The sequence below is a fragment of the Ambystoma mexicanum genome, chromosome 7q, assembly GCF_040938575.1.
Source record: "Ambystoma mexicanum isolate Mex_15411 chromosome 7q, UKY_AmexF1_1, whole genome shotgun sequence".
Classification (NCBI taxonomy): domain Eukaryota; kingdom Metazoa; phylum Chordata; class Amphibia; order Caudata; family Ambystomatidae; genus Ambystoma; species Ambystoma mexicanum.
In genome coordinates this window covers 900,515,482-900,536,771 of record NC_090941.1, presented here as the reverse complement: position 1 = coordinate 900,536,771, position 21,290 = coordinate 900,515,482, and the positions used below count along the sequence as shown (strand labels likewise).

General features: G+C 42.8%; 1 protein-coding gene across 1 annotated transcript in view; it reads left to right on the top strand.

The window, feature by feature from the left end:
- EED (embryonic ectoderm development) overlaps nucleotides 1-21,290 on the top strand; it is a 677,001-nt gene that overhangs the window by 148,083 nt on the left and 507,628 nt on the right. The window contains exon 3 of the mRNA XM_069639744.1: nucleotides 17,558-17,650. Within this exon, the coding sequence (XP_069495845.1) occupies nucleotides 17,558-17,650 (93 nt within the window). The remainder of the gene's footprint in view (nucleotides 1-17,557; nucleotides 17,651-21,290) is intronic.

Sequence of the window (21,290 nt, the reverse complement as noted above, 5' to 3'; positions counted from 1 at the left end):
GACGATATTTTATTGTTTGATCGAACTCCCAGTGGACTACAACTGAAACTTGATCGATTCTCTAAATATGCAGCATCACATAATTTAACACCAAACTCTTTGAAATCACATTGTTTTCGTAACTTCAGAAAAATTAAATTGTACAACTGGCAACTAAATGGTATTGTCATTGAATGTGAAAACACAATTCAATATCTTGGGTACCCTCTAAATGTCCAGTACTCTTAAATTTTGGCAATCATATTTAAAGACGAAGGTGCGTCCACTAGTATCCATGATAAAGGTTTTGTTAAGAACTATCTGAGTTTTCGTTGCTACAGTTGATCAATTTCTATCTGTTGAAAGTTGAACCAATCCTTTTATATGGTTTGGACATGTCTTCTCGATGTGGTCGGCATACTAAATCAAACTCTGGGTAATGTATGGAAAAGCGTGATGGGGCCATCTACATCAATCTCAAATTCAATCATTACACATGAACTTGGTCTAGCTTCTCTAGCAGCCAGATGGTCTTGGAGAAAACTATCACGATATGCAGATATCATGGCGCCTCACAAAAATTCCTTGTACATGGATCTAAATGGGTTATTTGCTTCACCTAAATTAAAATCTATGAGCTTATTTGTTAATGAGATGAACTACATCCTAGATGATTGCGACTGCACGATTTTAGATCTCGTTATGCAGCTTCCTAAAGTTAAAAGGAATCTTTATGATCGTGATTGGTCTGCAACCTTGGATTGTAACAACTCGTATAAATCTATTTCGAATATGCTAGTAGGCCGCGAAAAAGAGTCAAGATCACCCTATCTGGTGTTATGCCCGTCAGGTAAGACACATCGAGCGTATTTAAGGTTTAAATTGAATCAATACCACACACTTGAGAGAATTTATCACTGGAGAAAATTTAATGGTGCATTTACTAATCTGCACTGTCGTTTTTGCGATTGTGGGTTTACTGAAACCTTGGAACATCTTGTAGTTGATTGTACTTTTTTTTGAACATGACAGAAACAACTATTTGGGGATATTTGCTCCAAAAGATACGGACATTTCGAAATCTTCTCTTTGGGATAGTTGTATGTATGGTGGGAGCAGGGCACTGATCATTTCGTTAGTACGTCTGTTGGATAAAATTGAAACTGTACTGGAAAGTGTAAATGACAATCCAACCATTTCTAGTTGGATTTTTTTTGTTTTTAGGTAAATATCCTGGTATGTTTTTTGGGTAGGTTAAACCATGATGTTGGTAACTAAAAGCTTGTTCATAGAATTGATTGATGAATCCAATCTTACAACTTCTCTTGCTGATTGCAATGGTAACGAAATGCTTGTACAAGGGAATGTTGTTGAATCCAATTTTATTAATTCTTTTGTTGATTGCAATTTTAAATGATCATGTTTGAAATTTCAAAGTTTCATGTTTACAGAATGTTTGTAAAAGTTTTCTTTTGTAAAACTATATACAAAATGAAATTTCTTTTAAATAAAAAAAAAAAGACCAAAGACCTTCACTGCCAGCAGTAGAAAGAGAAACCTTTTTATAAACGCTGATGTCATTCTACTCCAGGAGACTTGGTACACACATCCAATTGAAATAGAAGGCTACACAATATTTACAATTCCGGCAAGTCAAATCTAAAGGACTGTTGGCTGGTTTGTTGCTTGGGATTAATAATTCTTTCAGTAATAATGTCACACTTTTGCACAATGGAAGAGAAGGCATCTTAGCATGTGAAGTCAAGCTACAGTCCCCTCAGGGTCTTCTTTCCTTCGTAGTAGTGAATATTGACTGGAACCCAGCACAATGCAGTATTGAACAGTTTAATCAGTCACTGTCGCTGGTCTTGGAGAAGATCTTATTGTTCCATGGAGACGCTAGTGTGATCTTGGGAGGTGACTCAAATAGTCAGTGCATAGCGACTCAAGACACGAACTTGTCAAAATGGGCAAAAATCTCCAAGACAGGGAGACAGTGGATAGAGCATCTAAAATTGTGGGGTCTCGTTATGCTAACTGGCAATGTAGAAGGCGACTGTCCCTCGAAACCAACATGGACCCGTGGTAACTCGTTCTCCACATTAGACTGTTTTTGTTTCTGAAAACCTAGAGATGAAGGAAACATCTATGGAAACAATTTGGGGAGAAGGGAGTGATCATGCTCGACTAAGAGTTAAAATCAAGAGCCCAATGGAGGTCCAACTAGAAAAATATCCACATGAACTACAAATGAGGAAAGGCAAAGCGGTCCTGGTGAAATACCAAAGACGGGTATGTAATCTGAATGAGAAGTTAAATCATATCTCTTTAGAAGAGCAAAAAGAGAATTGCAAGCCTGACTGCTTTAAGCCATTTATTAGGTCGGTGCACCGCCCAACTGCAGGAGCCTGGAGAAAAACGCATCATCAACATTCGTTTGAAGAAACGTGGATTCAAAAAAGGACCTTGAGGCACGAAGTTAAGACGGTTAAAGAAGATTGCGATTCCATCGGAACTTCAAACCGAACAGAAAAAGCTCATCAGAAATTATAAGCAATGGTCACGAGCAAGTAAGGTCCTTCGTCACCAACAAGATAATGAACAGATGCTGGAGAATCTCTGTGACAATAGCACTCGTAATTTTTGGTCGATCATCAATAGCAAAGGAAAGAAATCAGCCAGTAACAACATCCAATGTAATCTGATTCCAGAAAAGAGATGGACAGACTACTTGATAAAAAACTTTAAAAACATGTCTACACCCTGGAAGAATTTCAGGACGACGTCCAGTATGAACTCGATTTTGACATAAAACTCGTAGAACTGATTATGAGCGCCTCATCAAAGGCACCGGGCCCAAATGGGATAACTTGTCAGGTTTTGAAGAACAATGTAAACACTTGGGCGACCCTTCTTGATACCCTTTATAGGGAAATACTAGAGTCAAAATGCTTTCCTCCTTCCTGGAAACAAGCAGTTATAATACCATTCTATAAGGGGGGTGATAGATCCCAGCCTGAAAACTATAGGCCAATTGCGCTCTTGGATATTGAAAGCAAGATTTTTATGCGGATCCTCTTGTTAGAGCTAGAGGATTGGGCCAAATCAAATAACATTATTTCCAAATTTCAAACGGGATTCAGACGAGGGATGTCGACAATATTAAATGGCATCACCCTGAGTCTCTTAGCAGAACATTCTAAAAAATATGGAGAGGGCTCGATATATGGAGTTTGGGTAGACTTCTCCAGAGCCCCTTTGACCTGGTAAATGGGGAGAAACTATGGGCTAAATTGAGGAGGTGGGGTCTCCCAAGCAAGCTCCTGGCTATATTAATTGAGCTCCACAAACACCTTGCTCATGGTTAGATTAGATGAGGCTAGTCATCTTACAACTAAAATCAGTGTGGAGCAAGGAGTGCGACAGGGGTGTATGGGAACCCCATTTTTCTTCAACCTTTGTCAGATCTGGGTGATTTTTTTTGTTTTTTTTTTAAATTGGACCATGGCAAGGCCCAAATTCAACTCTACTAAGGTTCATTGGCTCGCCTATGCAGACAATATCGTCCTGTTTGACAGGAAAGCAATAGGCTTGCAGCACTTATTGAATGGTCTAAGTGAATACACCAAACTTAACGGTCTACAAGTGAATCCAAAGAAGTCCAAAATTCTGGTGCTGAAACATCCAAAAAAGCAAATTAACTTTGGTAATGGTTTTTTTGAAGGTGAAGCGATTACAAGGGTGATGAATTAGTCTACTTGGGCTACACATTGTTTGCTTCACCCTCAGTTAGCAAGGTGGAACTAGAAATAAGATATAAGGTGGAGAAAACAATACCTCAGATGAAAAAGCTCTTCTCTGAGCTGTGTAAATTCACAATCAAACCATTAATAAAGTATTATAGTGCCAAAGTAGTTCCAGTGATACTGTACGGACTGGAGGCCCAACCAAATCTCTGGGACTTAGACTGGTTAAAAGTAGGTCCGATTTGGAAGAGCTCCTTGGGATTGCCTAGCTGTCTTCCAATGCAGGTCCTAAGGTTCGAACTTGGCCTGAAATCATTGCAGAAACAAGTAGCCTGGAGATTGCTATCTTTATACAGGCTAATGATAATCCCGCAAAAAAATTCCCTCTATGAAGACTTCAAGTATCATCTCCAAATGGACAGTTCTAAGATTTTTCAGCATTTGAATACGAAAGCTAAAAGCAACTTGGCAGAAGCAGACTCATCGGTAGCAACCCTAAAATAAAATCAAATGAAAGTAAAGAAAGAACTGGAAATAATGGTTTGGATTAGAACAGGGCTGGAAATGAGGCTTGTAGCTTTCTAGTAGTGGAAAAAAAACTGGGAGAACTGCCTAAAAATCTGCTAAAACATACAAGCAGTCAATCAAGATCGGTCTTTCTTAGGGCACGCCTAAATCTAATTCATACAGGCGAGATTTCAAACATCAGAAGGCAAAGTCGGAACCTAATATCATTTTGTAAAGTATGTGCAAATCAAAATAAGCAAAACCTGCACCATCTGCTCTTAGAATGTGAAGGAACTTGGGAAATCAGAGTTTTGTACTTTGGGAAATTTGTCCATAGACTTGAATGCTTGCATTCAGAGAACTTTTGGAATCGTTTGATCTCGGGGCAAAACACTGCCTTGATGATTGCAGTGGGTCAGGTTCTTTTTAATCTGATCCAAACAGGCGTTTGGCAGACTGGGACTAATTTTTCCTAAGAAAAATTGGTTCAATTTAGTGGTAGAACTTAATAATTGAGGAGGAGGTGTAGTTTCTTCGGGGGAAATGAAAGTGATCCTTTTCTTTTGTTTGTTTTCCTTCCTTCCTTCTTTTAAAGGTTTGTCTTCTGTTTGGTAGAACTGTAAAACAAAAAAAAGAATTGTAAACTCAATGTTGATCTTAATTTGGCAATAAGTTGGTTTTTAATATTTTGTAAAGATCTGATTTGATCAAAACAAATAAATATATATATATATATATCTATATGTAAAGATTTGCTTTCTTAGCTCAAACTGCTGGGCTGATTTGTGCCAAACCTTCACCAGGTGTACTTGTTTGGTTCTGAAAGCGTGTTTTTGCAGGTTCGGTGCAAACCTGTTAAATTAATCTGTTGCAAAAAAGTTAATGATATGTGGGTTGGTTGGCTGCAAACCATCTGTGGAAACATACTTTTAATGTACCCCCTTGGCTTGTCTATGCCTAAGGACCTGGACTACTTTATGGATAGACCCAAACTGAGATCTTCAAACCTCTTAAAGGGTAACCAGATTGGCTCTTTCAGGATCCATTCAGGTTGATGACCAGGAGGGCAACATATTTCAGGGGTTCTACCTTTTGTGGCCTCCAGCTCAATTCAATGCTGCAAAAAGTCACAAAATGGGAACCTGCTTTGCTATATGGAGAACCAGAGGGTTGCAATATTCCCCCCCAAAAATGAAATGGGTGTGCTGTTTTGATTCCGATCCCTCTAGACTAATGTAGACCATTCCACAGACATGGAGTTGCTGGCTGTGGGCCAAAGCCAGTGTCCTGTTTGAGTGCGGCAGGCACAGGCCATTGCTAGGTATGGCAGCTGCATCAAAGGCTGTGCACTTGTGAAATTGCCCATGGCCACTGGTCAGGACAGTGGGTGGCTTCAGCCCTACCTTAAGCATTGTGGCATGGCCAGTGAGTCTGGTGGTTTGGGGCAGCCCGTTCTCTGGCCACTTCGGGTGGCTTAAGGTTGTTGTGCAACATGGCCAGTGCACAGTTTGGCATGGGGCATGCCCAATAGGGTCATGGGGTGGCTAGAGGCAGTCCAGATCTGCCCAAAGACCTTGCACCAGGCTACCTGCTGCACAACCCTACTTCAAGGAATGGCTGTTCCCTAACATCTTAAATAGGGTGATCTGATACCCTTGTTTCCTCCTCCGGTTGCTTGTAAATCCCTTCCTGCCAAATTGCCTTCCCTTTCCCTCCCCTGTAGCTCCCCTCTCTCTTGCAGGGATCGAAATTAAGATTGGATAAGCAGGAGTTAAAAGCAGCTGCTGCATATCCAGCAGTTACCAGGAGCTACCACTGGGAAAGGAGGAGCTAGTACATGGTGTCCCACAAATCTAACTTCCACGTAAGATGTAAACTTATCGTTTTGTCCATAATAGATTACCACTTTTACTTTAAATGTTATAGATTCGTCGTCCTATTTATTGTTACATTCTCAAAAATGCACAGAGAATTATTCACATAGGTGTGTTTGTTAGGCACCAGTTGACCTGGGGAGCCAAAAGTACCCCCATGTAAATGTTGCTTTTCAACTAACCAGGCTTTTTGGCTACAAGAAGGAGCGAAAAAGCTGCCAGCTCCCCTTAATTTTCTAACCCTGCCCTTGTATCTCTGCTTCTCTCCCATTAAACTCCCCCTTCCCGTAGCCATCACTTGTGAAGGTCTCTGTTCCTATCTTGAAGGTAGGTCCATGCTCAATCTATACCCTAATAATGCCCAGTGGGCACATGTGGTGGCTCTTGAATGCCACTCTAAAATATCCACAGAATAGGGCTGCAGGTATAGTTAATAACATCTCGTATATCCTTAAATTCAGTGGAATAACTTTGGTTGAAGGCAGGATAGGGTTGTGGCATAAAACGGTCATACAGGCTTCAAATTCAGAAAAATCGATTAAGAGTTGCCGGGCGAGTTTACATACCCCCGAGAGAAAGGCACTCTCCCCACGGTGATGGGTGACAAAATATTTCCCAGTGCTTTCTGTAAATTTATGCATGTCTCCAGAAGCACACTTCATATTTGTTACAATGCTGCTAATCCAAAGGCCTGCCATGCACTGTTAAACATGTATTTGCCATTTAATGCAAACAGCATGTTTTTTGCAGTAAGTATCAAACATCACTACCCACCCATACTCGCCAGCAACGTAGAGTACCATATAAATGGGTTAAAAGGGAAAAGTGGCAGAAAGGGCCAGCAGGGTACAGCGCATAGATGGCAACTTTAATGACTGTGGACTGGCTGCGGCTGAGAGCAAGTGTGGGAACCTGCCAATAGCCCACTGGAAATGGAAAATGAGAGAAGAATGGGTTTGCTCTCAAACTGCGCTCACACATGAAGTAACAAGCATATTGCAGATTAATTAAGTATTTTTAATCAGTGCCGTTGCAGCCTGACACGTGTTTCGAGCTTCAAGCATAGCAGCGAACGCATAGCAGTGAACGCGCTGCAATATAATAATTTACAGATACGTTTTTCGTGCAACTGCAAAGTAATGGGAGCCCACGGTTAATTAACCCAAACATTTAGCCTCACCTCTGTAACTAGATTTAACATAAGCCAAGATCAAGCCTCAGTAGAAGAGCTGGAAGCTCGAAACACGTGTCAGGCTGCAAGGGCACTGATTAAAAATACTTAATTAATCTGCAATATGCTTGTTACTTCATGTGTGAGCGCAGTTTGAGAGCAAACCCATTCACCATATAAATGGTACTCACCTCATTAAATCTCCTCACCAGTGCGAGTGGGGTCGTAAATCTTATGAGCCCTGTGTGATGAATCCGATGGTGTCATCACTTCTTTCCCAGTGGTGGCCGTGGGATTGCAGCTGCTACCTGATGTGATGGCTGTATGTGGGACGATCACATGGAGTCACCACTCAGGAGGTCATGAGCTCATCAGATGAGACATGGTATCCCCCTTTTTTCTTTTGCGGATTCCCCTGCTATTCCCCATGCCTTAATGGCATAGTGTCGTCATACCTTCCCTCACCCACCTAGGAAAGGTACTAGAAACACTTTCAGAGGATCTGTAGACCAGGAATTCAATTGATCTATCAAGACTCCTGAAAACACCTTTTTGAAAATTTGCATACAAGTACTTTGAATATGACTTATCTTTTAAGATTACTAAAAACATCTTTTGAAACTCTGCATACAAGTCCTCAAGAATGGACTTGCCTTTTTAAAATCACTGAAAACCTCTTTTCAGACTTGGCAAACAGACAGCAGAAACCAACTACCGTTGCCTTAAAAACTAAAGTACTGTGACTAAAAAGATGAGCGGAGTAATGAAGATTACTGCAAGCCAGGAGCGTATGATCCTGGAGATTTAAATTGGCAGACCAGCTGATGGGATTAACTGTGGGACTGGTGTGTTTGTGGAGATAACCTGGTCCCTGACAAGAAAGAAAGTAGTGCACTGCAAGTATGCTGCAAGAACACCAGAAGCCTTCTGGGCATTCGCAGGTACTCAAACCCCGCCGCCACGCCACTGAAGCCCAGAGGGACAGCAAGCAAGGGCGCGGAGGAGGCGAGAGGAAACGAAACCCATGGAGTCCACTGCCTGCTTGTAGAGAGAGAAACCACATAGCCAGCAAGAACCGTGAGTCCACCCAAGGGAAGAGGGGACAATGGGCGGCCCTTCCAAAACCAAGAAACGTTAATGGAATATAGAAGAGATATCGAACAAATGAATATACCTTAAAATAGCAAAGCAGAATAAGACTGAAGTTTGTGATTGTATGCAATACTCTTATGAGAGAAGCTCTGACAGGAGAGTATGCAAGGCAGATTCACATTGCAAACGTAATCATGTGAGAGCCTTGGCAGGAAAGCACACCAGGCATCAAGTTTAACGTACAGTATTCAAAGATGTCCTGATAAGGATACATCGGGACTAGCAAAAAGGCAGTGGAAACCTAGAAGAGCAAAAACCTAGCAGGAGAATGTACTAGGTATCCTAACACAATATACAGCCAGATTGTGTATACAAGTTTTGTTGTTGAGCAAGAGTATCTTCAGGAACTGATATTCTTGAATATAAGTGATGAGAAATCCAGGGGAAGGGAATCGCCTGCTAGAAACTCTATCCTTCTGGAACTTTTTGTGTTGGCTTGACGCATTTCCTTTTGAACCTTTGTACACTACTAAAGACATAAAACATTACCGTTTTCACCATGGAGTTAATGTTACTGTGAGGGCCAGAATAGTACTTTGGACACAGGATGGTTTTGCTTTGGACATTCTGACAATGACAGAGCGTTAGTTGTGGTTTTAGATAGGTAAACGCCTCTTAGAGCAGGGTCAGAGGTGTTTTCCCCACCCCCTTTTATTTTCATAAAGGTATATGGTCAAAACCAAAAGTCCATGTAAGTCTTGGTTCTGGTTGCTCACACCGGTCATGTGTTGGCCAGTTCTGGTTGCTCAAACAATCTTAACTCCACCACGTGATGAATTGCATATGTCGTGGTATGAGGCCCATGGGCACTTCCAACCTCTTAATCATTTTTATGATAGCACGAATTGAAAGCGTGGACATTGCGCTTCATGTCCAACAAAATGCGAAAATAGCCCAGCATCTGATTTTGCCGCATGCCGTTTAGTGTATTTTCACTGAGTTCACGTGGGCCAGCAAAGCGAAGTTCGCAGTAGCCATTCCAAGATGGCTGATGCATCATCATGGGCTCTAGCCTTCCTGCTGGGTCCACTCCAGCAATTGCCGCATGTTCATTTGCTGCCTGCACCACCTTCTTGACCAACCAACAACCGGCAGGCGTAAGCCGGCCTCCATCACTAAGGCCGACATCAACACTGCGTTCGGCCTGTCCCGGCCTGTCGCTGCCTGTCCATTGCCGTCAATTTCCCTTTGCCAGAAGCCCTGCGAGTGTCTTTTTAAACAAGGTACTGTGACTCTGAACTACTGCTGCACTCTGTCGTATTCGTCCATCTACCACCTCCCTATCTAGTCTGCAATTCTTCTCTAAGTTTAGCGGCTTGCTTAAACTTCCAGGAACTTCCCAGGTCCAATAAGCTTCTGCCAACACATGAGGAGCCGACTCACTGTATGGTATATTAACTTTCCTACTTTGTGCATTTGAACTACGTACTTCTAGTGTGTAGCATCCTGTGTAGCCTCATTCTCTTGTGTGAGTATTTGCTCAACCATGCCTCACACGGCACCACTGACTTCCATCCCGCTCGCACATTGCCTGCTAATCGACTTTTGTGAGCCTCTGCACTGTCTGTTCTCCATGCATACAGCGGCACATCGCCATCTTTTCCTACTCCTTCTGTACCCTGACCTTGCTACCTAAACTGTTGCTGCTATACTTACCAGGTCTCCTGCTATGATGTATCGCTTACCTGTGGCTCCATGCCTATACAATTGGGTACCCTGCCTCTAGTGGTGGGGCACTACCCTAGCCTGTTCATACCTGCACCCTGTTAGCGTATGCCTCCATATTTACTTGGCCTGCCAGTTGGCTATTACGCTAGCCACTGCTCTGTGCATGTCCACTATACCTGCAGACTTTGGTCTTCGTGCTCAGCCTGATACATATGTACACTGCAAATCTCCATCTGCTTTCACCCGTCCCTAGTCGGCCACCACGCCCTTCCCAGTGTCTCCAATCCTCCCAGTTAACCTTGAGCCCTAACCGTGCTCACCACCTCAGCAGGCGCACCTGAACTTGAAGCCCACCCACTTTCTTTACCCAACTAAAATTGGCGCCAGATGCAGTACCTCCCGGGCACACTCATCCCACACCGCTTGCACGTATGTACACACATCTCATACTATCTGCCCAGGGTCCCAACCTGCCCTATTGCCACCTACTCCACTTTGACGCAACACACAATATGCCTCACACTGCTGATACGTACCATCCCCACCCGTCCGTGCATACCAGCACACCAGCCTTCGCCTGTCAGGTACTGTTAGGATACAGTGACATAATCTGAGACATTAGGTCTGGGGAAAATTAGTATAGAAAGGTTTTTGGAAGTTATTATGAGTTTAATTTTAAAACAGCCAATTTTGCCCTTAACATTCATTGCAGTCTATGGAGAATGCCCCAAGCCAAGATGGAGGTCCTCAGTCTAAGTTCTGATTGGCTGGTGATTGTTTATAGGGAAGACAATGAACATTCTAAACTGCCTTTCATCGTCTTTGCCCAGCTGAGAGGTCGCGTATTAAGCTGCTCCTGCTTAACTTGTTCAGGGGTTTCAAGTTTCAAGCGGTCGAGCGGCTTATTTGGAAAAGCAAACAGGAATCTTGCAGAGATTCATTTTGGCACTGAACAGGAGTAAGAAGATTTCGAGTTATCCAAGAAAAAAAAAAGGGTTTCAAAGACTCTTCACAAGATAAGTCCTTTTAAAACTCAAGACTCTTTCTATAATGTCATTGTAGAAGATTTAATCTGATTTTCAAGTTCATATGAAAAATATTTACTAAGAACTTTATTGCTGTCGCATGTTTGGCTTTGCTACACTACGTTTTCTATCAAGCGCGTGGTTTTTCCGTTAACAGAAGCCTGCGCGTGAGAGACTTCGCTTGAGTATCTAGCGCGAGCTCTTTGGTGTCGCGTGATACTCTTGTGCGTGTGGATTTTTACCCGCGGTTTGTCGTCAGCGCGTGTGCTCGCATATTGGACTAAGCGCGTGTGGATTTTTACCCGCGGTTTGTCGTCAGCGCGTGTGCTCGCATATTGGACTAAGCGCGTGTGGATTTTTACCCGCGGTTTGTCGTCAGCGCGTGTGCTCGCATCTTGGACTAAGCGCGTGTGGATTTTTACCCGCGGTTTGTCGTCAGCGCGTGTGCTCGCATATTGGACTAAGCGCGTGTGGATTTTTACCCGCGGTTTGTCGTCAGCGCGTGTGCTCGCATCTTGGACTAAGCGCGTGTGGATTTTTACCCGCGGTTGAACTTCAGCGCGTGTGCGTGCTTTCGTTTAATCGCGTGTGGATTTTTTCTGTGGTTTCGATTTAGCGCGTGTGGTTTTTTCCTGCGGTTTAATCTACAGCGCTTCAACGATCTTCACTCAGTTTGGATCCCTATGCGAGTTCAAGAGATTTCCACGTGAGATTTTTGACGCAAGTTTCAAGAACTGTTAATTTAAGTAAAAACACTCTAAAAAGAAATTTATAAGAAGAAATATAAATACTTTCCAGAAACACTAGAACTTCCATTTACTTTTAATGAACTTAAGACTTTGTTCAAGCTTCTTGAGTTTAAAGAAGATTACCTGCAAAGTTAATTTCACATTCATGGACCTACTAAGAAGGCTGAATGATCGTTGAGATTCAAGTCAACTAGTAAGGAAGTCTAGTCAGCTTATTACTTCTCTGGGCATATTGTAGAGAAGTTCCAGGTATGGTTTTTACTTTATTTGGTAAAGGATATTGATACTTAAGGTTAGTATAGTGCCTCATGAATAACAAGGTGTATTATATGTTTATGTTTTACCACAGGTGAAGAACCAGCTAGTCTTAGCTTCCAGCCTGGTGTTTGTTAATTTGTCCCTTCCCCCTTTCCCCTGGAAGTGAGGTAAACTGAGCAGTTTATAGTATCAGCTCAGAGTGCCACATTTTGGGTGGATTGTCGGGGGCTCAGCAGCTTCTGCAGACACCAGGATCTCAGCCTGACATCGCCACACCTTGCCACACACTTACTGATCACTGTTCAAGTCCTAACCTTGGCATTGCTCGGCACTAACGTCTTGCATTCACCCTCATTTAGTAAAACATTACCCGACCAACTGCTTGCTGCTACCATGACGGACCCAAACCCCTACCTCAACTCGCCAGCCCTCTGGCTATGCCATTTCGCCACCAAACCCACCCCCAATCAACCCTGTACCACTCGCGTTAGAAACTCGAGGCTCAGCTCACGACTGCGCCTCCCACCTCAGCACCAACCTATTGCAAACATCAACACAGCTAACCCCACTAGCTACGACATTATGCGCAACGCAGGCTGACTGAATTCTACCTCAAGTCCTATATCCACGTTGTCCCAGGCTCACATCACTACCAACTGCCCCACACAATCTCACCACACTGCATCACCTGCTGTTTTCCACCCTAGCCTACCATGTGCATTAACCATTAGGAACCAAAGATTAGCATCTAGATGTCCTCATTGGTCCTATCACACTAACAGCCATGCAACTGACAAAACCTTCAACGCCAGTACTAACAAAACACAGCCACACTTGACACCTATAACCAATACCCATCCACACAAGACCACTGCTTCTAAACTCAAAGGTGCGCTCATCAACGCACGCTCTGTCCTAGCACATTCCTTTGACATTGCAGATCTCATTGTCTCAGAAAACCTGGACTTACTCGCAGTCCCAGAAACCTGGTTGCATGCGGCTTCCGGTCCTACCCGGACATTGGCCATTCCAGACAACTACTCCATAATTAGGTGCGACAGGGATACTAACCAAACTAAAGGTGGCGGCTTAGCCGTCATATTCAAGAGCTCGCTCAACATTAGAATTGCTAATAGCCTTCAGCTACCCTCAGCAGAATCACTATCTTTCAAACTGCCTATATCCCCTAATCTTACGGCCACAGTCCATCTCATCTATAGGCCTCCTGGCCCAACCTCTTCCTTTGTAGAAGACATCTCATCCATCCTAGCAACTAGTTCTAAGCCTAGCTCTCAAATCATTATTCTGGGTGACCTTAACCTGGGCTATCTGAATAAGAATGACGTCAAAGCCACAGGTTTAGCTAATGTCCTGACTGTCTTCGGCCTCGCACAACATATCAATGAGCCTACACCCATTAAGGGTCGCACTCTTGACTGGGTCTCCGACATGAACTGCAATCTCATCGATATCTCTGTAACCCCTTGCGCTTGGTCTGACCACCATATAATCTCATTTTCCATTAACTCCAGCCCACCTGAAGACAAACTCAGCCTTGCCCCTCCTACTTACACACGGAACAAAAAAGACATCACAGTTGAGAAACATCGACCTCTCGTCCTCCCTTTACTGAACTCGGCATCTGAGACGTGCTCTGACCCCACAGGGTTAGACACCTATAAGCGCGTCATGCTAAAAGCCCTCAACACCATTGCCCCAATCAAATTGCGTAAACGAAAGCCGCGGCCCCATCTGAACTCATGGTTCACGCCGCAATTACACGACCTGCGCAAAGAAAAAAGAAAAGCTGATGCTCTCTGGAAAAGTGCGCCTTCCCTAGTAAACAAAAATAACCTTACGTCAGCCTCACTTACCTACAAAGAAGCCATCTTTAATGCAAAAAAGGAAGTATACAATAATAGAATCATCCAAGCCCAATCCAACACCAAGGAACTATTTAAGATACTCAAGGAACTTGAGTCTCCTATTGCTCCTCTTGACACGTGCACTCGGACACTGTATGGTGCTAAAATATTCAGAAAGCTTTGCTTGACAAAATTGCCATGCTCCAAACCAAAATTAACGCAAAAAAAAGCTACCTCTCAGACTCAACCAGAGTCACCCCGATCCATAAAATCCATTCTCCCAAACACAACTTCAAACCATTCAGCTTCTCACCCCTTACTATCAAGGAAGTAGAAAACATCATAACCAAGCTCAAGCCTTCCAACTGCCAAGGTGATGCCTGCCCTGCAGCCATCATAAAGGAGGTTGCACTTGATCTTGCCCCATTTATTACCTCGTTCATAAATGCTTCCTTTGAATCGGGCACTGTGCCTGACAACCTCAAGGATGCATGGGTTATACCTCCTAATTAAAAATAAACAATCTTGACCCTAGCAATCCTTCCAATTACAGGCCCATAACTACGGTGCCATATTTGCTCAAAATCCTTGATCGCGCCGCATACCTCCAAATCCAGGAGTATCTCGAACTCAACAATCTACTAGGGCTTAGACAATCTGGCTTCTGCCCGAGGCATGGCACAGAGACAGCGTTATTAGATCTAAAAATGCAAATCGAGGACCTGAAAGACAAGGGCAAATTGGCGCTCTTGCTCCTCCTTGATCTTTCAGCAGCCTTTGATTTGGTCGACCATCAAATCCTCTGTTACCATCTCAAAACTGCCGCTCATTTTTCTGATGCAGCAACATCCTGGATCAGCTCATTCCTTGCCAACAGAACCATGAGGGTTTTCTCTCCTCTAGCTGCAGCTGATCAGCCCACGTCCCGTGTGGAGTCCCTCAAGGATCTTGTGTATCTCCCACTCTATACAACGTGTTCACAAAACCACTCTTTGATACCCTTGACTATCTGGGTGTATCCTACACTAATTATGCGGATGACACCCAGATACTCATACCTATCACTGGTGATTACGTAACCGATTCCAAATCTCTTAACACAGTCTACACCGTCATCCAGGCCTGGATGGCTAATCATGGGCTTTGCCTCAATGACGATAAGACAGAGTTAATCATCCTTGGCTCACAAACTAAACTCACTAAACTTGACCAATTATAAGTCGTCCTCTATTGACGGGAATGATATTAAAGTCACCAATGTCACTAAAACTCTAGGAATATACCTAGACTCCACCCTGTCCCTCAATCGTCAAACTAATGCAGTTGTCTCCGCCTCATCCTACACCTGCAAACTGATTACAGCCTGCCGGCCCTTCCTGACAACGGGCAACTGTCTGATACTCGCTAGAACCCTCATCCTGTCGAATAGACTACTGCAACGCCCTATACTTAGGGACTATTTATTTATTTAGATTTATATAGCGCGCAAGCAGCCCACGGGCATTGAGGCGCTGTTACTTGTGAGAGCTTAGTTACAGAGGTACAGGAATGGTAGCAGTTGTTGGTACATTATAAGTATTACAGACATAATACAATACTTACAGCTTCTGCGATTGGTCATTACATTCCAGCTTATGCAGTGGGTCAAAATGTATAGTATTCATGCTGATGTGAGGGACCTTATGTGAAGAGGATGGTTTTCATAGCTTTACGGAAGGCGATGAGGGAGGCCTCACCTCGGATAGTGGGAGGTAGGGCATTCCAGTGTGTGGGTGCAAGATATGGGAAGCTGGAACCCCCCGCTCTGGCTCTTTTTACTAGTGGCACATAGAGCATGTTGGTATAGGGTGATCTGGTTGGCCTTGTGGAGGAGACAGGGTGGATCCTTTCTAGCCAAAGAAACCTTGACTAACTCCAGATCGCGCAAAGTGACGCCATAAGGGCAGCACTCAACATACCTAGACGGTATCACATCTCCAATACCAGACGTAACCTACAGTGGTTACCTATCTCTCACCGTATATCACTCAAAGCTCTTGTACTTACCCACAAGGCACAACATAATGTAGCTCCTGCCTGCCTACCTAGCATCACACTTCACACAACATACAGCCACTAGACCACTGAGATCCGCCCAGGCTCACACACTGGATATCCCCAGCTTCAAGCTTCGTTCTGTGGGAGGATAGAGTTTCCCAGTCCTGACCACCAAGCTTTAGAACTCCTTGCCCAATGGCCTAAGGAACATTCCGCATTGTCACTCATTTAAAGCCAAAACCAAACTTTGGTTACTTGAACATGATGCTTTAGCCGCCACCCCGGCATCGGTCAGTTGCTAGAGCTGTTTTGCGCTGCTGACCGCCCACTCTTGACTCACTACACAACTGTATATAACATAACCTGTAACTGTATATTGCTTTTATGTAAATTTAACCTGTAACTGCATATTAGTTTCTTACATTTATGCTGTAACTTGTAACCTTGACTTTGATGTAAATCTAACCTGTAACTGTATATTGTTTTATTTCTGCTGCAACTTGTAACTTTCACAAACATGCGCCCGTAAGCCTTCGGGCAAGGTGCGCAATACAAATAAATAAATACAAATACAGAAGAAGGTCCCTAGAAGAGCCTTGAAAAACCTCATGGCCTAGTCATAGAAGTGCGTTGAGCCTTTAAAGGTCCATCAGCAATGCTTCTTGAAAAACTCATAATGGCCCTCCTGGTCTCAGCACAGTTTCAAATGGATCCATCAGTACTTCAGTACTGCCAGATTTGTAATGCTCTCAGCAAGCATTATCCCTGGCAGCAGGGATTCCATTCTTTGAAGAAACTGTATTTAATAAACTGGAAGTCAAACTGACTATAAAGAACCGGTTGATTCCACAAGGAATTGAATGGATTGCTTTGTAGCTCTGGGGTTTAGCTAAATGGTAAGGTGGCTGGTCTTGAGACATGGCCCAGTGTAGCCTCACATTAATGGGGTTATACATTTCGGGGTGGAGTTATGTTTTGCAGATTATCGGACTCCGTTTTTATCAACCCTTTGCATGTGTGCCTACTTAAATCAAAAATAACAAAGACATGTGATGTGTGGTTGTACATGGCTTACAATTAAGACAATAGACATTCTGGTTGTGTAATAAGGGGGGGAGATGCTGAGCCTGGGTAGGAAAGTTTTATGATTAAGTGAACATATGAAAATGAACCTTGACAGCCTTTCAATGCCACCCACAAGAGTACTTTGTTCTGAAGTATTCAATATAATACTTCACCTATGTAGCATGTTCTACCAATCAAGGTACAGTCCATGAAGCCAAAGATTTGGTAACTTGTTAATTTATCTCAGCAAATTAGGTTTGTTTTGAAGGCAAACGCCCATCTGGTCAGGGTAGCATACATCTAGACTTCGTTCATGACCTAAATGTTGCATCAGCTAATTTGGACGTGTTAAAATGTGCCCCATTGTTTGACAAAAATATTTTTTGTAAATCTGAGGATTTTTGATTTGGCTGTGTACGCTTTACCTCTGTCTGACTTTTTTTCTTCTGCTTTTCCCTCAGGAGGACCATGGGCAGCCTTTATTTGGGGTGCAGTTCAATTGGCACAGCAAAGAGGGGGACCCGCTTGTGTTTGCAACTGTAGGGAGTAACCGGGTAAGTTTAACATGCAGCACTCCAGAGCAAGACAAAACCTGAGCCCCACGTCATTGTTGCAGTGTAACTAAACCTTCACTCTGCGACTTGATGGCTTAATTTGGTGTTGGGGAAGATTTCAACATGAGTCTTAATGGCTCTACAAGACAGCAATTACCAAATTCATTATTATGTGGACATTGGTTGGTAGGTAGGCCCTGTTGTCTTTTCAGTTCCTGGATGTGAACTATATTTCAAACCGGATCTATGTGATTGAGACCCTCACAATTGCGACAGCCGAAAATGCTGACTTTTTTTGAACCCCCTTTACACCACATATATATATGCGGGGGGAGACCCGCACAGCGCCCCCATATTAATATATCCTATACCCCCACATATATATGTGGTGTAAGGGGTGGTCTAAAAAAAGTCGGCATTTTCGGCCCTCGTAGTTGTGAGGGCGACATTTTGGTACGATTCCTTTCAAACCCACTTCCATTTGTAGGCAGTTTCAGTACAGAAAGTGGGGGTTGAAAGCTACCTTGTGATTTGACTGCCTTTACTTTGAACCAACTGGTATGTATACTACCGATCCAGTTAATCTATTTCTTTATTTGTTTACATTCTGGTATCCTCTCCAAAATATATTTCCTGAAAGAAAAAAACATTTCCTGAGGCTTCAGGGACTGTATACTTTACTGTTATGATTGTAAACACATTTGACTGTGAAGATGTCTTTATGTCCTTAATGAGTGGCAACATGTTCTGTTTTATCTGAAGTGAAACCATTCATTTTTATTTACTTGGTCATTTTCTAACGGGCTTCTACAAAATGAGCAGTTGATTTAGCATGGGAAGGACATGGCGGTGGCCGGTCTGAGAGGAGTGAATTAAGGTGTGGGTGGACGGGAAGGCATGATCATGTAGAAAGATGTAGCTATCCAAAGTTAAGAGAAGTTGTCTCAATGTAATCGTTTACAAGTATTGGGCAAAACATTTTTATTTAACAAAAAAAAATGTAAAATAGATTTTTTTAAAGTTCCCATGTCAAATAAGCAGCAAATCTGCTGTAAAGTCATTCTTTTAAAGGACTTGTGAACATCCATTTTCTATGTAGAAACAATATTGTCTGTTTAATTATCTGGTCTTGTGGCAGTAGAAGCAATTGGAAGCAAGTATTCTTTGTGCGTCACTTATAAATGCTAGTTCTGCTGTAAAAAAAAAATGCTGTCATACTTAATGATACGAACCTTTCAACTGGGCATTCTTTTTGTGACAGAACCGTGGTTTACAGACAATTCGTTATCATACTTTCACCTACTAGTCCCAGATGACTTTCATATTAAATGGGTGAATAGAGGGACGCATAAGGGGGGTGGGGTGGGGAGTGGAGTTGCTATTCTGGCCAAATCTTAATTAAATCTACTATACTGAACTCACACTTTGAAGTGGGATTCAGATTCAATTATTCTTGCTTGTACATGTCATTTCATCCCCAATTACTCATGTCACCTAATTTGTAATAGACCACCTGGGTCTCCAAGCAGTTTTTTAAGCAACTTGGATACTTATCTGGGCACATAGGCATTATGTCACAGAAAACGTGTTAATCTTGGTCATCTTAACATTTGGTGTAACAGCCTTGACAATTTCAACTGTATATACTTTAATGTTATATTAGTCATGTGACTTGGATGTTCTATCCATAGATGCAACCCATTCTGGAGGACATTGTCTGGATCCAGTCTTATTTAGAGGGATACAGCTCTCCAACTCTGAAAATGTTCCAGTGTCATGGTCAGATCACTTCTTAGTTACATTTTCCCTGGCACTCTCTGCCCGATCTGTTGACAGTAGCTCGGTCACTAAACCCCAACTATTGTGCCAAAAGAAGATATTGGATCTCATTACTAGTGAACAGCTATTGATTAATGTCAACCATGTGCAGCCTGTCGCAACTGTGCAGAACTATATTGTACGATTTATGGATGGCTTACAAAAAAACGGATGAAATTGCCCCTATTCAATACTCCAAAGGAGGAATAAACCTAACCCCTGGTATTACTGATTCATTAACAGAACGGAAAAGGAGAAAAGCTATGGTTTGAAACTAGAGACCCTACAGATCCACTAAACCTTTATAAGCAACACATTCCTGCTGCAAAGTCTGTTTATATACAGAAACTAATCACTTTGGCAGAAAATAAATCCCAAACCCTGTTATCCACTATCAAGAATTTTGTCTCGTCCACAAAAAGTCAAGAACCTTGGCTGTATCTAGCAAGCGAACATGAACTGCAATGGCCATATTAATCAGATTATTAAAACCATCTACCATCAACTCATGCGGTTGAAACCTCTCATGTCTCTTATTTTGGACAAACATTGGTGCTCAGTGGTTCGAGTCTTGTTAATTCAAGGCTCGACTACTGTAACTCCCTTCTCCTGGGTATTCCCAAGTTCAGCAATTGCAGGTTGCTCAAAACTCTACAGTGAGGCTTATCTTCTCACTGCCAAAGAGGGCATCCATTTCACCTTTGCAGGAGTATTCATTGGCTCCCTGTACAGCAGCGTATTTTGTTTAAAACCTTGTCTAGTTTTTAAATGCATTAATGGTTTGGCGCTAGACTACCTTTCAGCCATAATTGTTCCCGATCGACCAGGTCGTCCGCTGAGGACATCGGAGGGGCACCTACTTGTGATTCCATCCTCTAAATTATTTCGCTATGGGAACAGATGTTTCTCATTGAAGAATCTGCAGCTTTGGAAGAACCGTCCATTTGAATTCAGGCGAGTGGAATCACTGTAGGTGTTCAGGAAGAGGCTTAAAACCCAATCTTTTCAGTAATCTGGTTCACTACTGCTGACTGTACATCATTAAATACCAACTGCACTCAGATGCATCTTTTTGCTTGGATCCTTGGATATGCGCTCTATTTGCCTTTTCCATTCCATTAATCAAACAGGAGCCCCCTACAGGGACCATGAGCTTGTTATTGCCAGAGCAGAGAATGCAAACAGACGTTCGCAGGACAGGCAGTCCTATGAATGCCAATCCTAATCCAGCAAACGTCACTTTTCAGCAAAATAATTATGCTGAAAAGACTTTACTGTATTAGGAGGGCATTTACAGGACTGCTTATGTGAACGAGGCAAACGTGTCCTGTTTAATATGAGGATTCCTAGCAAGCTCTGAGGCAGACATTGACTGTTAAGGTGGTTATGTCTCTGAGAAGGTTGATTTGTCCTGAGTAGACTTTGAGGCAATGACGGTGGTTGCTGCATAGTTAAACAAAGGTGTTTCTAACGTTGACAAAAATAACACAATTTATAGAAAATAAATTTCTGATGCTTATCTGCTTAGAATCAAATGCTGCGCATATAGTCAGACATCTAGTGATAACCGCGAAGTATTGCATCTTGGCTTGCGAGGATCGAAAGGGGACGTCGACATGGTCGTGCCTGTAACACTATCCCTAACGTGACGTGTAGTGTACCCAAAATCCCTTGCGCGTAGAGGTCCCTCAGATTGTTTTTTCCGCCCAGCTAGCTGGTGGTCTTATGCGGCGCTCTTATGAAATTGCAATATTGTTATATTTCCTGACCCCTGTCATATTTATATTATCGTCCCCTCATCGACGATTGTTTCCTGAACCAC